We start from the raw sequence: 16937 nt of genomic DNA on the forward strand, positions 1-16937 counted from the left end.
TGTTAAGAAAAATTGAGTGGCATTCTGTAAAAAAAATAACACTGAAAGGGAAACTCGCCTATACTCCAAGACAAGTCTTGCTTATTGAGCTTATGGTCAAAATATGTAAAATACAGCATTACAAAATCCTAGAAGATACTTTTGGAGCGGTTGTACATAACAAACATCGGGTTAAAGACAAGCTTGAAAGGTTTTTTTTTTGTTTGTTTTTTTGGTCGGGCTCTTTACTGCTTTCCTTGAGCAGTAAATAACAGGCAGCTAAATGGCTTGGAGAGGGTCAAGTGATTGAGTGCTTTCAGCATATTATACTCCACACAAAGGATATATCTGAAGCACACTACTGGTGTCGTAAGTGAGCGGTTTAATGTGCTGAAAGAGGCACTGCGTTTTAATGGTTTGCATATTGCTGAAAGCTACATAATTTCGCTTTTTTTCCCAATTATAAGTATTCCAATTCCACATGAATGCTTGCTCAAACTCAAATCATTATATATATATGACATATTTATATAATATATTATATTTTTGAGTTAGACATGGCAAATTATAGCAATTATATATTGATTATTTGTTTAAATAATACAATTATTTATAAATATCAATTATATATAAATATAAACTCAGTAGACGCTTTTATCCACAACAACCAGTTACAAATCTTTTCAGTTTATGCATTCCCTGGGAATCGAACCCATGCATTGGCATTGCTAGCATAATGCCCTATTGTTTGAGCTACAGCATGATGTGATCTAATTTAATGACTATGTTATTATGTTTGGGTTCACTCTCTTTCTGTTTTTCATTTCTCTCCTTTCTTGAAATTATACCAATTCTCTTTAGTTTTCCATTTAAGAACAGAGGACAGAGATAAGCGAATGAGGTTTCTAAGAATAGCTGAAGCTTTACAAAGTTTAATTCAATAAAACTCAAATAAAACTGTATCTGACGTTAAATGATCTGTTGTGTGACAAATCATGCAGTTTTAATTAAGAGCAATCAAACTTTAAAAGAGACCAGTAGACATGGGCTGGACTGGACTGCTGACAGACATTACATTTTCAATTCTCTCTGTGTATTATAAATGTGGGGGAACAAAGTTTAATTCTGAGTAAACTAGAAATTAAACAGTAATATAACAATAATAAAACAGTACGGTATGACACTGTGCTAAAGTGACATTGCACAGCAAAAATTATTGTAATTTGAACAGTATAAGAGACTGTAAAAATGCTACAGTAAAAACCTGTTCCTTTGTTATTGGGCAAGTTCCCTTACTGTATATGAAAAATTATTAAGCAATAAAAATTAAGCAATAGATTACAGGACATTTTGTAAATGACACTTAAATACAATAAAAACATTATTAATGCTTTTACGTTAATTTTTTCTTAGTGGTATATCACAAAATAATATTTGCGTTAACACAAAACCTATTTTTATTACTATTACATTTTATCTCAACATTTATTATAATTAAAATTATATTTATTTTCTATTTGTGTGTCCCACGGAGAAATATAGAAACACAGTTTATGAGGTTTAAGGGACCTAGTCAATGCCTTTGATATGCCTTTGATAAGTCAGCTATGTGCAGCAGAACGTCTGTAACAGGAAGTGAACTATTTGCTGAAATAAGGTTAAATGCTAGACGTCCCATCATTATTCTGAGAAATGACAGGCGAATCTAAACTCTATATTAGAAACTCATGTCAATCACATGCTGCATCACATGACTGCAAACACAATAACCCCCCATTCTTGCAACAGCACTTGCTGTGATGTTCTGAAAAAACATCATAGCCAGTTAATACATAGGCTATTTTTTTTTTTTTTGGTTATTTGTTTCATTTGAGAAAGGATGATCAGATGGATTAATACATTTATTCAGAGATGCATTGCTGCAGTGCTACGTGGATTTATAATCTAAACTGTTTCCGAGCAGTGAAACCCTATTTATTTAGGCTAGTGATATGTTGGACTAAATAAATGTAGTAATTTTAACATTATATAAATTCAAATTTTAAATGTATCTACACACATATCCACATAAATGGATGACTAATCCAATAAATAAAAGGGGGGCAGGCTACCTGAAGTTTTTAGTAATGTTTATCTTCTTAGTATTATTAGTAGAAGTAGTCTAACTAAGATCTAACTGCCAATTACATGACGCAGCTTGTCATGTGACGTCAACATGGCGGGGCTCATGAGAGGGCGACCTACCTATGTTTTCTAGAATACTGATATGTAGGCCTAGCCTATAGCCTACTGCAGGTGAATGTACATAATTTCATACACTGTAATTAAATCCCAGTTAATTAATTTCTTAATATGGAAAACATAACTTGTAAAACAAATGTGTTTGTGTTAAAAAAAAAAAAAATAGTTGCGCCAAGGGAGCATATGAGACTGACCTACCGTGACTAACCAGCATTAGGCATTAGTAGCAGGAGAGAGAGAGAGAGAAAGAGAGAGAGAGAGAGAGAGAGAGAGAGAGAGAGAGAGGCTACAGCAGCAGCATCAGCATCATAATGAATCACAGCAGCTTAAGGCACGAGAAGCAGGAGCCGCGAGACTGAATTGGATAGTTTCGGAAAGGCGCTTTATCTGTTATTTTTGAGCTTTTTCCCGCGCCAGGAATACAATTGAGCGGAGATTAGGCTAACAGTAGCCTACTTTATCTCCAGGATCCTTTTTAAGGAACCATGGATTATTTTACTCGACAAACTTTCTTAAAACTAGCTTTTTTCATCTTTACAGGTGAGTGTTTTGCTATTTAAATTTGACCTGCAGGTTTCTGGCGATGTTAAACATGTCCAGACGCTTCGATAGATAGAAATGCATGTAGAATTTGATGGTTTTAAATGAAATCCACTTGATCGCAGGGGACACAGAATCATGAAACCGCTAATCAAGTGGCAAACACAATTGGATTTTTCATTTCCACACAATGATTTTGAAGGACGGCATGATATGTTCTTTCTAAATGCCGCAGTTCAGCTACACTTTGAAATTAAGTTAATTTATTCCGAGCCATAAAACCTTTTGACTTCTCAGAATATGCTGGCCAAATTTGTGGTGTCATAGTAATTAAATAAAGTACCCTAAGATTTAGAGTCCTCCAGGGAAGAAATGATGAGGAGATTCAGCTGTTTTTGTTGAGTTAAAGACAAATTCTATTGCTGCACTGTTGCTTTGAACTTTTATGGGATAAGAAGTTGTCACAATATAACCTGTCATTAATAAGCCTTTATAGGCATTTAAACAGTGGAACAATTCATAAAATATCTAATGAAAAGGATCAAAGGAAAGAAAAATATTATTGTGGCCAATACAAAAAAATTTAAAAAAATTGTGGTCAACATTTAAAACACAACAACTTTCCCAATCGTACGTTTATTAAAAAAAAATTAAATAAAAAAAAATTAAGAGAACGCAGTTCAAAATCTACATTCATTATTAACTGCAGTTGACTCTTGTCTGAATGTATGTCAGTGTGTTTTTATTGTGTTTACGTATTCAGCCAATGAAGCAAAAACAAATATTGAGTTAGTTTGGAGGACACGATTCACAAAAAAATTATTCCAATTCAAGAGGGTTTTGCATATAATCTGTCTATGGGTGTGATATTTAATCTAATAATGCTCATTAGAACCTCATCTGTCCTGCTCAGTCAAAATGTCCTCATCAGCATCACAGATTATCAGCTCATGTTTATTGTGCCTCAGGCAGGAGTATGGCAAGAGAATTTATGATTAATGTAATGAGTTTGTGAGGTCCTTTTTTTATGTAATAGCAAACAGATTTCACCTCTAATTAGCAATCTGGGAAGAGTGGTTCACATAAGCAGTTTTGGTTCATGTTTGGATAGTACGCCATTTCTCTGTAGTGTTCAGCAATTTAGCTTTCAATACTGTATATAGCCTACATTATCTGTCTAACATATTTATTAATGCATTTATTTTTGTTTCTTTATTAATATATTTTTGGCACGCACACAGACTATCAGTTAATTCTGCCGTCCTTTGTTGTGCTGAGCTTTTAGCAAGATTGAATGCACAGATGAGGAAAAACTGAAACCCATTTTCAAGTAACTCAAGTCACGTACAATATGCCTCTAGCTTTTAACATTCTCCTTCTTTTTCTCTAGTGGTTTTCGCTATTCTGTTTTCAGTTTCCATCCATTTATGTTTCTGTCCAAGCCAAATTAAATAACTTCTGATTCACTCAGAAAGGACCCAGAATACTAACAACTACTTACTAAAATGTATATGCTTTTTTATGAACATTAAAAAAAGAATGACTTTATAATCAAAATGTCCATCCAGTATGATTATTTGATAAGCAAAAATAAAGGGAGGCAGACTGGTTAAAGCCAAAGCTATCATAAAACTAGCCAATCACATTACAGCTTGCCAGATCAAGCAATATGAAATATGCATTAGGCAGTCAGTGAGAGGACTGCGGTCGGTCTGTTGGCCTGCCGTCTCAAGCTGGGACTAGTAGAATGCTGGACTCCACCCCTCACATTACATGTTGACCTAGAAGGCAAGGTGTTTTACCAGCACTTTAATTAAGGTATACAGTATAAAAGTGTTTTTTATAAGGGCAAACTGTTGCTATACTATAGGGGACAGTTGGCCACCTATTTGACTAGATGCAGCTGATTGCTAAAGTCATAGAATGAATCACATCCTTTAACAAAGGAGGCCAGAAATAACATGTTGAATCAGTCCCTCACTGTTCAGGGAAACCATTGGAGAAACCAGAGAAGATAACTCTTTCAGTCTTTGTTTTTTCCTCCAGAAAGTTTGAGTTAAACACAATTAAACACACGAGGCATTGAAAGAGAACTAGTGAGATGTATGAGAATTTCCTGAGATTAAAAACATGCAAAAGTGAGAATTATACATGGAGTATTTGGTGGAGTAGGGGTGTATGACGTAGTTTTTATGTAATTAGGCACGACGTTATAGCACCAGGGAAACCGTGTTGGTGAGTTGGTCATTTTAGAAAAATTTGCTATAGCATCACCCTGATTCCTTCGACAAAAATACAATAGGATTTTTCCATTGGCTTTTGGACTATTAGATCAAATAGGCCATATGTGATCAACAAAATTTTAAGATTCTTGCACATTTTGTTCATCAATGAATACAACATTTATGAATTTTGAAGCCTAAATAATTTCTAGAAGTAAAAAGTTAAACGTAGGCTATAAATAAATTACACCACGGTTGCATGACTTCAACAATACCACCATTAAGCTTCTGACAACTCTTTCAGGCTTTGTTTTTTTTCCCCCAGAAAGTTTGAGTTAAACACAATTAAACACACAATTATGAGAACTATTAAGTTTACCTGTTTAATGTCACCGATAACCTCTGTAGTGCCATATAACTCGTTAGCATCTGCCTTTTTCAAGTCAAGTAAAAGATTTTTTTTTTTTTTTTTTAATCGGAGGGTGGTATTACTGATGTATTTTATGTTGTAGAATAAAATGTAAAAATAGATATTAAAAATATCTTATCCCAGCCATTTAAATCCATTGAAAAACCCATTGACTGAAATGTGCTAAAATGCTAACTCGTTTACAGGATTTGTCCTACAGAAATACGTCATCCCTGCAGCACTCTATAAACCTGGCATTGTGTACTATTATTGTTGGCTCTGTGACAAATTGCTGTTATGTTCCTCATTTATTGGATAAAAGCAGTGGCTAAAGGAAATAATGTAATTTTAAATGTTATTTAGGTCTTATTTAGATAACAATTTTGTCTTGTGTTTCTCATAAAATTCATTATAAGAAAATAAAAACAGACACAAATGAGACAGTTGTTGACAGGAGTGAGAATATTGAGCTATAAAAATGTATGAGATTGAGTGTCTGGCTTTTGATTGCAGACTTGACAAATCTGAGCATTGAATGAGACACTGTTGAGATCTCTAGAAGAAAAAAACTGAGATTAATAGGTCCTTTTTCTCAGGAGCAAGATCTGAGAAGCAGGAGACTCTCCATTTGTCATTGCTGTTTAGGATGCTCAGCCGAGATGTTAAAGAGATCTCATTTGTGATGTTTCTTTCCTGTGTTCGAGATCTCCCTGAATTTGTGCTAATGAAGAAGACAAGCTCAGCCTTGTCAAGTTTATCACATCAGTTTCTCACATTTTGAATGAGCAATTTCATCATTACTTTTTGCTGTTTGCTATTTGACATATGAGACTCTGCTGACAAACAAAAACCATAACAGTGACAATATAGCCTAAGGTGACATCATGGTGACAGTATCATTTGTGAAATGCTCCAGCATACATATAGCCTTTAATGTCTTGAGCACGGTTTCCGAGGAAACTGTATTTCATTCTTCCTTACACCTTCAATTACTGAAATGACAATAGGTCGACTTTGACTTATATAGGATTTTAGATTGTCAATGTGAAGTGGGTGCTTGTGCATATAAGTGGTGCTCAGCATGACTTTAGAAAGTGTGTTTGGTGAAATGGACTTCCTTTGCCAAGGTAGTTGCATGATCATCCAGTAATTATCACGTCTTTTAACAGGAACCAAAAAGCGCGCTCATATATCTCCAATTCTTGCCTCATTGCACTGGCTTCCTGTTCGTTTTAGGATTGATTTTAAGATTTTATTGTTTGTTTTTAAAGCTGTGAATGGACTGGCCCCAAAATATATCTCGGACCTAATCCAAATTTATAAGCCAGCGCGGACACTGAGGTCAGAGGGCCAGCTCCAGCTTGCGGTCCCCAAGTCAAGACTTAAAACTCGGGGGGACAGGGCCTTTTCTGTGGTTGGACCTAAACTCTGGAACGCTCTGCCCCTCCATATCCGAACTGCCCCTACAGTTGAGTGTTTTAAGGCTCGTCTAAAGACTAATTTTTATTCTTTGGCGTTTAACTCCGCGTGAGTGGTGTGGTCCTTTGTGGTATTCTCTGTGGTATGACCCTGATGTTCTTATTTTGTTTTAATAATTTTATATTAATTGTTTTGTATGTTCTGAGTCTTTTGTGCAGCACTTTGGAAACTTTGTGTTTGTAAAATGTGCTATAGAAATAAAGCTGATTGATTGATTGATTGATAATTACAGGTCTGAATCTCTAAACACAGATCAAAGTGTTTGCTGTTAGCATCAAACATTAAAGAAGCACAATAAGTGTGTTGTAATGTGCATCACTGCAACGTCACTTGCAAGCAGAGCATTTACTCGGCCTACATACACTGATAAAATCTAATGGTTCACAGTCACAGTTATTATAAGCTGTCAAAGATCAAAATCATCTTTGGCTCATGTCCAAGTTGTGTTGATTGTCTGTTCATATTTTGACCGTTTGGATAGATAGATGAAAATAGTGGCAAATAATACAAATAGTTTTTTCTTTCTTGCATAACCTTCAGAAAATCTCAAGAGGACTTATAGAAAACATCTAGAGGTTACACTAACTATGTATAAAATATAATGTATTATATATTTTTATGTTTTATTTTCTATTCATTTTTATATTAATACAACGTATAATGTATTTCTTGCATTTTTAGTCAGCTTTTTTCAACTCTGACTGTTATAAAAAATTAAATATACTGTTAAAAACACTCATTTGTGTTTTTGTTATTTTCTAGCAATAAAAACAACAATAGACTACAATTTATGAAAGAATGCCTAAATTTATCTCATTTAGTAGGTAGCTATTTTGAGACCCTTGGTAGTTGATAAACTTTTCCATATTTTATGTTTTGTATACATTTTAAAATCTTTGTTAATTTTGATATAATTTGTAACAGGGTTGAATGTTTGAGCTTAGCGAATTCATTCAGTACAACAGTGTTACAACATTTTTAACAATGGAATTGAACATGCAAATTTGTCCCCGCCTCCATTCAATCACACATGCTCGGAATACCTGTTCCATTCAGTCAACTGTATTAAATGCTACACAGTGGCAAGTGGAAATATTGGTTTAATTCAGCCATATACAGTGCTGGTCAGAATTATTTGCCCCCTTGGTAAATATGATCAAAGATTGCTGTAAAAAAATAAATCTGCATCGTTAATATTTTATTTTAAAAATAGTCAAACATTTTTTTTATATAAAAAATATCAAAAGGATAAAAAATACAGATTTATTTTTTACAGCCATCTTTTATCATATTTACCAAGGGGTTAAATAATTCTGAGCAGCACTGTATACTTGAAACTGATTCAGAAGAAGAAGAGGAAGAGCGAATTATACAGACAGGCCCATATGGGGGTGCTTGAGGGTATATTATATTGACGAAAAAGATTCGGTAAACGCTCCAATGCGTATTTGTGTCTATTTAAAGCTGTTTATAGCTCTGAGAACACATACAATTTATAACAGTGCATATTGTAAATCTGCACCCTTTGTGCGCTTTCTAGGCTATATATATATTAATTTAGAATTTGAATAAAAGTCGACACATAACGGTAATTGATATTATTAGCCTTTGGCTTGACTAAATTATCAAACAGCTTATAATGTGTTGCTAATGTTACACAAGCATTTTCCCATTCGTCAGAAAACTGCCTTCTAAAAATCAGCATCCTTAGAAAAAATGATAGGAAAAGCCCTGCCCCGCACGCTGATGGGATTGGCCACATATTTGTGACTGTAGGAGTTAGGGGCGGTTTCAAACTGCGTTTTTGAGACTGTCTTTGGTACACTGCAGTTTTAAGGAGGAAATACTCAGCAATGGTGTTGACTGATGAATTTATGCATACAAAGACATATAAACAACATTAAAAACAGGATTTTCACCACAGGGTAGTCTTAATAGTAACTTTAATAATAGTTTAAACATATCGAATAGTGCTCACTGTAAAACAACATGGGATTTATGCCTCTAAAAAGGTCATGGGTCACCAGTGTCTGTGGAAAGTGTCAGATAGTACTTGTAACATTCACACAAAATGCGACTAAACAGTCTCATGAGGACTGTTTTCATTTAATTTCATGAGGGTGATTATTTTGTTCCCTCTTAATGTCTATCACACCTACTACATAATAATGAACCACTTTGATTTCAAAGCTGTTGTGTCCTGTGGAGCGGCAGACCAGATGGGCTTGTGTTTTTAGACAACTCTTCCCTCTGATGCTGTCTGGCGACTGTTTTGACTTTGTCATGTGTTTGACATTTAGTTTGTGACATTCAGTGAGTCAATATTAAGTTGGTTTTAGAGACCTATGGCTCCCTAAGAGCAGAACTGAAATGTGGTTGTTGTTGCATCACTCCTGTCCTGTTCAAACGTGTCAAATACATCCTTCCCTCCACAAAGAACAGTAAATCCCTTTGTTTGGCTTGACCCAGACATGGTAACCTTATACGATTAGTTGATGAATCACTGTATGTTTTTGACATCTGGCAGTGTAGCTTGTTATCAGCAGCTCAGATATGATCTGGTTAATTATTGAATGGTTATGAGGAACATTCTGTGTCAAGCGATATTTTATCTGATAAGGATTCCAAAAGTAATTAACGTCAATCTTTTCGAAGAGTTGTGAAAGGACTGCAGTTATACTAAATTGTCAGAGGATGTCAGAAGTCACACGAATGTCACAACCTGTATCATTTAATTGAACATAAAAATGACAAATAAATAAAAACATTTCAGAGTAGATTTTTTATGTTTTCTAAAAATATTAATGTCAAAATATGGTCCAAAACAGCAGCCTAGATCATTTAGTTGTGAATGAACCAATAATAATAAAAAAGGAAATAATATTCAGTTATTTAGACCTGATGTTTAAAATTTTTAATTGTTTTTGCAAGTCTCTGCTCACCAAGTCTGCATTTAAATTGAAATATTACTATACAAGTTTTCTATTTTAATATTTTTTAAGTGTCATTTATTCCTGTGATAGCAAAGCTGATTTTTCAGCATCCTTACTCCAGTCTTTAGTGTCACACGATCCTTCAGGAATCTTTCTAACATGCTGATTTGGTGCTCAAGAAACTCAGTTGCTTAGTTGTGCTGCTTAAAATTTGTGTGGAAACCGTGAAAACATTTTTTTTTTGGGGGGGGAAGAATGTATAACTCATGCTTGAAATCACAATTGTCAGTCTTACTTCCAGTGATCAAAACATCAATTGCTATCATGTTAGGCTACGTCTACATTAATCCAGATATACATTTAGAAAAAAACTTTTTTTTCAAAACACTCTCCGTTTACATGCGTTTTCCAGAAATTTCTCATCCACACTGAAACGTCAGAAAAAGCTAAATTCACCTTACTGCGCATGCGTAAAACTTCATAAAAGCTCACTGAGATGATACAGATGGAACAGAAAGTTCTCACGCTATTCTTTTTAAAAGATCATTTTATTTACCAAAATATCTCACCATCGTCCGTCCAGCTCGCACTCAATCACCATTATATTATGTATGGTCTAAAACTCAACTGCCCTCATGTTTTGCCACAGGACAAAAGAATTGCAAGACTGTGAAATGAGGAGAGAGAGTAACATTTCTTAAGCAACAGTGTGAAAGTGAATAGCACTTATACAATACTGCTATAAACATCTGCCGGGACAGTATGCGTCACATGACTAAACATGTGTCATTGTTTTCGAATACCTCCCGTTTTTACAGTCCACACTACAACGCAAAAACGCAGTTTTCAAATTGATCCCCTTGGGAGAGCGTTTTGAAAAAGCTCTGTTTTCGCAGGACAAAGACACCGTCGCAGTGTGGACGCAAGGATAAAACAGAAAGATAAAGACGTGTTTTCAAACTAAACTGTATTAGTGTGGACAAGGCCTTAATAACACACCATCTAATATTAACGCCTTGCAAAAACAAACAATTGATGCAGTCAGAATAAAGTTTGAAGTGTTTAACTTTGATGGATCTTCCCTCATATATGGTAAGGAGTTTGTTCTGCAATGATCTGGCTACAAGACAAAAGCCTGAATGAAAACAGACTCTCTCCAAAGTGAAGGGACACAACTGCTCTCATGTGTTTAGACCCGCTGTTTTTTTAATCTTCTGATTGATTTTAGTCCAAGCTGAGCTGGATCCCATGACAGTGTGGCTTGAACTAAATTATTTTGAAAAACTAAATAAAAATGCATTAAATTAGTAAGGATCGATTTCAGATTCAATCAATAAATAATGTTATTTCTATACAAAAGAATGCCTAAATTTATCCCACTTAAGAGGAAGCCACTTTGGGACCTTTTAAATAAACTTTTCCATATTATATATATTTTTTGTATAAATGTAAAAATCTTTATTATTTATTTACTATATTTTGTAACAGATTTGAATGTTTGAGCTTAGAGAATTCATTCAGTACTACAATGTAAAAAAAAAAAAAAAAAAAAAAAAAGAAGGAATTGAATTGAATATGCAAATTAGTTCCCACCTCCACTCAATCACACCAGCTCGGATTACCTGTTCCATTCAGTCACATTTGGCATTCAAACATTTTAGCTCTGTGTATAATCACACAGATATTGTGGTACATCAAGCAATGGAACTTTTTGTTCAACTGTAAATACCAGCATCAATCGGACTTTGAGTTTTAAATCTAAAATCGATCAGATGGTTCTTAGTGTGTCAAATAATGCAAAATAATTCCATTATAGTTCAATTTGTATCTCTTCTACTCATCTAAATGGCATTACTCAACACCCTCACTGTCTTAAAGTTCCAGACAAACCCAAAATTATGCTCTGTGATCTTCATAAGTGCTACAATTAAGCTACATTTATGAAAAAAAAAAAAAAAGAGTTTTTTGTGCTGATAGCCTGGTTTTGTGTTGCATTAGTGGCTTGTGAACACAGAGACAGGCGGTTGTTGCTATAGCTGTAAATGAGTGACCCGTGAAAACTTTCATTAATAACTTACATATGTCTCTTCTGCAGGGTTTTTGTTTATGAGCTTCCTAATTGCAGTCATAGTCTTGGTAGGAATGCACAGAAAAGTACTGTAAGCTGTTTTTTTTTATCTCTTTACAGCTGTTAAACATAATATTCAGCAATGGTGTTCAAATGCTAAAGGAATTGCATAGAAATACCTCAGTTTTATTAAGGATGACACAAACTGATTTACAAAACCTAAGTGAAGGTTTGAAATGCTCAACATAGACAGCATTCACGGCGACTCAATTCATTTAAATTAATCTGATGTTAGCATGTCGCTAAGATAACAACAGTGGTTACTTTACAATAAAAACACTGCAAGTTTCATACCTCAAATCAAACTCTTCAGTTTAAAGGGTTAGTTCACCCAAAAATGACAAATACATTTTTTCACCATCATGTCGTTCCAAACCCATACGACTTCTGTTCATCTTCGGAACACAAATGAAGATTTTTTTTTATAAAATCTGAGCGATTTCTTTCCCTCCATTGACAGTCTTTGGTTGTTTTGCTCATAACTGGAGTCCATAATCATGCAGATTTTGGCAACATGCTCGTACTGAGTAGTACTGTACAGTAAGAAAGTTATTTCCCATACCCCGGAAATGATAATTTCTGTAATAAACAATTAACACTCAGTGTTTGTTGGACAAACAGGTTAATTGATTGTAATAATAATTCTGCTACATTAAGTTAATTCTATTAACTGATATAATTCTATTAATCCAACTATTTATAACCAATTATAACTAGTTATAATTAATGAATCATATTTTCCTTGAGCTAATTTGCTACAAACATGTCTGAGCAATTGAACAAAAAATTGTTTCACAATTTTACTTTAAAAAAAAATTATTCTCAGTTTGCTGCCGGTTTTTCTAAATAATAATTTTATCACTTAAAACTCATCTTTGATTACCAAAATTACATATTTAAAAGTTTTTTCCTTGATTTTTTTTTTTCATGCCTTAAAATAGTTTAAATGTAACTCTACATCCTTGCCTCATTTAGTATATGCGGTTCTATGAATATGTAAATAAGCCCCGCCTCCACTTAATCACACCAGCTCAGAGATCCACTCGCTGGCGACAACTTTTGGTTACAAAGTAGTTTGTGACAGAAACGCCAGTGATTTCAAATCATGTTTTTGAGACTCTTTGGTTCACTGCAGTTTGAAGAGAAAATACTCTACATCAACAGTGGTGTTGACTTCTCTTAAAGCATATTAAAAACGCCACATAGACATACAAACAACATTAAAAGCTTGATTTTCACCACAGGGGGACTTTAAATATATATAGTTTTAGAACTGTATACAGACAGGCTAAGAGATTTAGCAAGGGCGAGCAATTACCACACTAAAACAGATTGTTGCAATCGTTATGCATGGTTCATTGGCTCATTTTCTTCTGCCTTGGGCTCAAACATATATAACGCTATTAAAGTGCTGGTCATCTTGAGCATTAAAACACACATCACACATGTTGTGTGTGGATATGGTGCAAAGAAGTTCACCAGCCACAACAGTCACAAATTTACTTGCGCTTCTGGAAGAGGTAATGCCCCTTGAGTGTGAAAATGAGAGTGCAAAAAATCTTCGTAAGCTAATCACCAGAAACAATTTTAAGATCTGAAAATGCATTTCATGACCCCTTTAAACCCATTGAACGTCTCAGCTCCTTCACAGCATCAGACATTAGCCTCCGGTTTCACAGACAAGGCTTAAGCCTAGTCCCAGACTAAAATGCATGTTTGAGCTGTTTTAACTAAAAGCACCTTGCACTGACATATCTTAAAATAATGACAATGACAAAAACAAAAACATTGTTTAGTCTCAAGATGCACACCAGTAATGTTAAGACTTAGATGTCCTAATTAAACTAAGGCCTAATCCTGGCTTAATCTGAGCCCTGTCTGTGAAACCAGGCCTAGTTGTGAGGATTGCCAATGTGCCTCAGCTCAAATGGAGAGTATTAAAGGGTTAGTTCACCCAAAAATGAGAACTCTGTCAGTAATTACTCACCCTGATGTTGTTCCAACCCCGTAAGACTGTGAGCTGACTCACTCCTTCATAGGCTGCTACAGTAGGTAATCGATATCTGCCATCCCAGAAAAGTTAGTAAAGACCTCGTTGAAATAGTCCAAGTGACTACAGTGGCTCAACCTTAAGTTTATCAAGCAACAAGAATACTTTTTGTGTGCAAAACCCCAAAAAATAACGACTTTATTCAACTATTCATTTTCTTCTGTGTGGGCCTCTGAGTGCGTTCACGTAGTGCAACAGCGCAGCGCTTCTGGGTTGTATGCTCAGAACGTAGGCTCATTATTGGCCAGCATCACACACATGACCAGCGTTGGCCAATAGTGAGCCTACTTTCTGACGTACAACCCAGAAGCGCTGCGCTGTTACACTACGTGACTACGTAATTACTGACAGAATTTTCATTTTGGGGTGAACTAACCCTTTAAGATTTGACATTATCCTCTCACAGAAAGAAAGAGAAGGATGAAGCTCGGATGAACTTGGGCACTCTTTCAGCAGATGAGTCAGCTGAGCACGCTGTGCTGTGTATCATGTCGGTGAGGAGTGACAGCTCTTCTCTGAGAGTGTGCGCTTAACGAAGCCCAGCTGTCACATGTTCCTATTTGGCCCTAAATTGGGCGGAACAGGTAGGCCAGATGCCATGCTTCACCAATTGGATACAAATCAGAGGACTGTCACACATGCAAATCGAACAGAGAGTGCTCTCTTGGCAGAGCAAAAAAAGTGCAAATAAGTTTGCTGAAGGATGGACCCCCCAGATGAAAGCGGGTTAACTTGAGGTTACAACTAAGAAATCTAGTGCCATTATACCGTATAGAAGTGCACTTGAGAGATTATTTAGTCTGTGGATTTCCATATAATGGCACAAGATTTCTTAGTTTTAACCATCACTTCGAAATCAACATGGTTCATATGGCTTATTGGCTCCTCATGTGTAGATATTAATTATTTCATATTTAAATAAATCTGCTAACTGCATGGAACTTCATCTTACAGAGCCAGACTTTTGATTATCAATGTAGCCCAAGCATCAGCATAAGTCTGGTCCATGTTGTAGGCTATCTTAGTCTGGCTAAAAACTCAAACTTCCAGAATCATATTTCTGTCTATCCTAAGGAACATAACAAAATCACCTATACACTGATTTTATATTTTTGTGGTGTATGCTATCTTATAAAATTGGTGAATTTTATATATTGGGGTATGAAATATTGGTGAAATGCCTATAATAGTGTTCTATTGTGAAAACTTGTATGTACTTGTAGTCTAACAGCATTCCCTCCTATCGATGTTCAGTAAACTAGGCCCAGGCAATGGTCGAAATGTTCAGTCCTTTTTTTTTGTAGTCAAGACTAATAGGGCCCTATCTTGCACCCAGCGCAAGTGACTTTGTACACCGACGCATGTATCATTCCTATTTTGCACCCGCGCAAAGCGGACTTTTCCCTCCACAGAAGCACGTCGGTAAGTTAGGAAATACACTTGCGCTCGCGGAGGCGGTTCAGCGAAAAGAGGAGGCGTGTTCCGGCGCAAACGTTCCTTCATGCTATTTTGCAGGTTTAGAAAACAATTGCGCCACTAACCAGGAAAAAATAGTTTAAAGTCAGTGGCGCGTTGCGCATGTTATTCATATGCTATTTTAAGGGCGCATGCTTGGCCATAATCAATGTAGCCTGTGCACAACGCGCACTTTGATTCTCTAATCTACACAGAAGCAGCAGTTTTCATTTTTGCAAATCATACATTATTACGATAGATAGATAGATAGATAGATAGATAGATAGATAGATAGATAGATAGATAGATAGATGGATAGATAGATAATTTATTATAAAAGCATACATCTAGCTTACACATTTACCCAAATTATCATACGCGTGTTTAACCGAAGTTAATTTGGGTGGGTTTCTCCATTTCAATGTAACTTCTCTCTTTTACGGCCGTGACGAGAGCGTTGCTCTCCTTGGCTGTGAACCGCTCCTGGCGCGCGTCTGGCAAATCCGCCGTTACAATAGCCATGCGCTATGGAAAAAGCGCCTCTGCTCTTAAAGGGAATGTGAGATGACGCTCTGATTGGTTTATTTCACATTACGCCCAAACCACACCTATGAATAATGAAGCTACTTCAGACCAACCCATTTTAGATTTGCGCCTGGCGCAAGAGGCATTTATCCCGCCGGGAAAATAGCAACAGCGCCGAGACCCGCCCACAAAGTTACTTGCGCTTTGCGCTTTGACACTTGCGTTTCAGATCGTTAAAATAGGGCCCATAGTGTCTATACAGAAATTGACCAAAAAAAAACCATTTTGATATTCACTGGACTGGAGTAAATAGTTGTGTACAGTTGTGCTTGAATTAAACACTAGAATGTCTTTCAAAGAATCAGTGTCACTAAGAGGGCAGAAATGTGCAAATCCAGCAATATTTCTTTATTGGATGTGCTCATTGTAGCAGCCTAGAACAAAATGTTATTTTTTATTATTTTTTTTGCAGTACTAATAGAAACATCTGCACTTACACAGCCTAACTAATCTAATCTTTATAGACTAATTATAATATAATAAATAATATGAGTTTTAAGTTTTAGGAGACTTTTGGATTTAGACTTTAAACAGCCTGTGCTTACTTTCTTTAAACATATTTGATGTACATATTTATACATATTTTAACTTATTTATATGATGGTGTGCATCTGGTTAATACAGACCCTTTATTGTGCAAGATCTTTGATGCCAGTCATTTACTGGAAATAGGATGTTAGTTTGTGGTTTAATATATGAGGCTTGAAATTTCACTAACTTGCCCATTTTAATGATCCATCTTGCCAGCTGCAGTCTGTTTGTATATTTAGCCAGTAAATCACATGATTTTGTCACATGACAATTTCCCCATTGGCTATATTGTTGTGATTGAGCTTTTGTCAGTCTTGACCTTTTAACCAATTCAGTCTTTACATAGATGTGGTCTCAGTCTCCTTTGTTGATAAAATTTGCCTTG

The 16937-nt window shown here is 35.4% G+C and overlaps 1 protein-coding gene across 1 annotated transcript in view; it reads left to right on the forward strand.

The window, feature by feature from the left end:
* The first annotated feature begins 2516 nt into the window (after nt 1-2516).
* Nucleotides 2517-16937, forward strand: part of ltk (leukocyte receptor tyrosine kinase) — a 54944-nt gene continuing 40523 nt past the window's right edge. Inside the window, exon 1 of the mRNA XM_082142909.1 lies at nt 2517-2760. Within this exon, the coding sequence (XP_081999035.1) occupies nt 2706-2760 (55 nt within the window). The 5' untranslated portion in view covers nt 2517-2705. The remainder of the gene's footprint in view (nt 2761-16937) is intronic.

Source organism: Leuciscus leuciscus, assembly GCF_965113295.1.
Source record: "Leuciscus leuciscus genome assembly, chromosome: 17".
In the NCBI taxonomy this organism is placed as follows: Eukaryota; Metazoa; Chordata; class Actinopteri; order Cypriniformes; family Leuciscidae; genus Leuciscus; species Leuciscus leuciscus.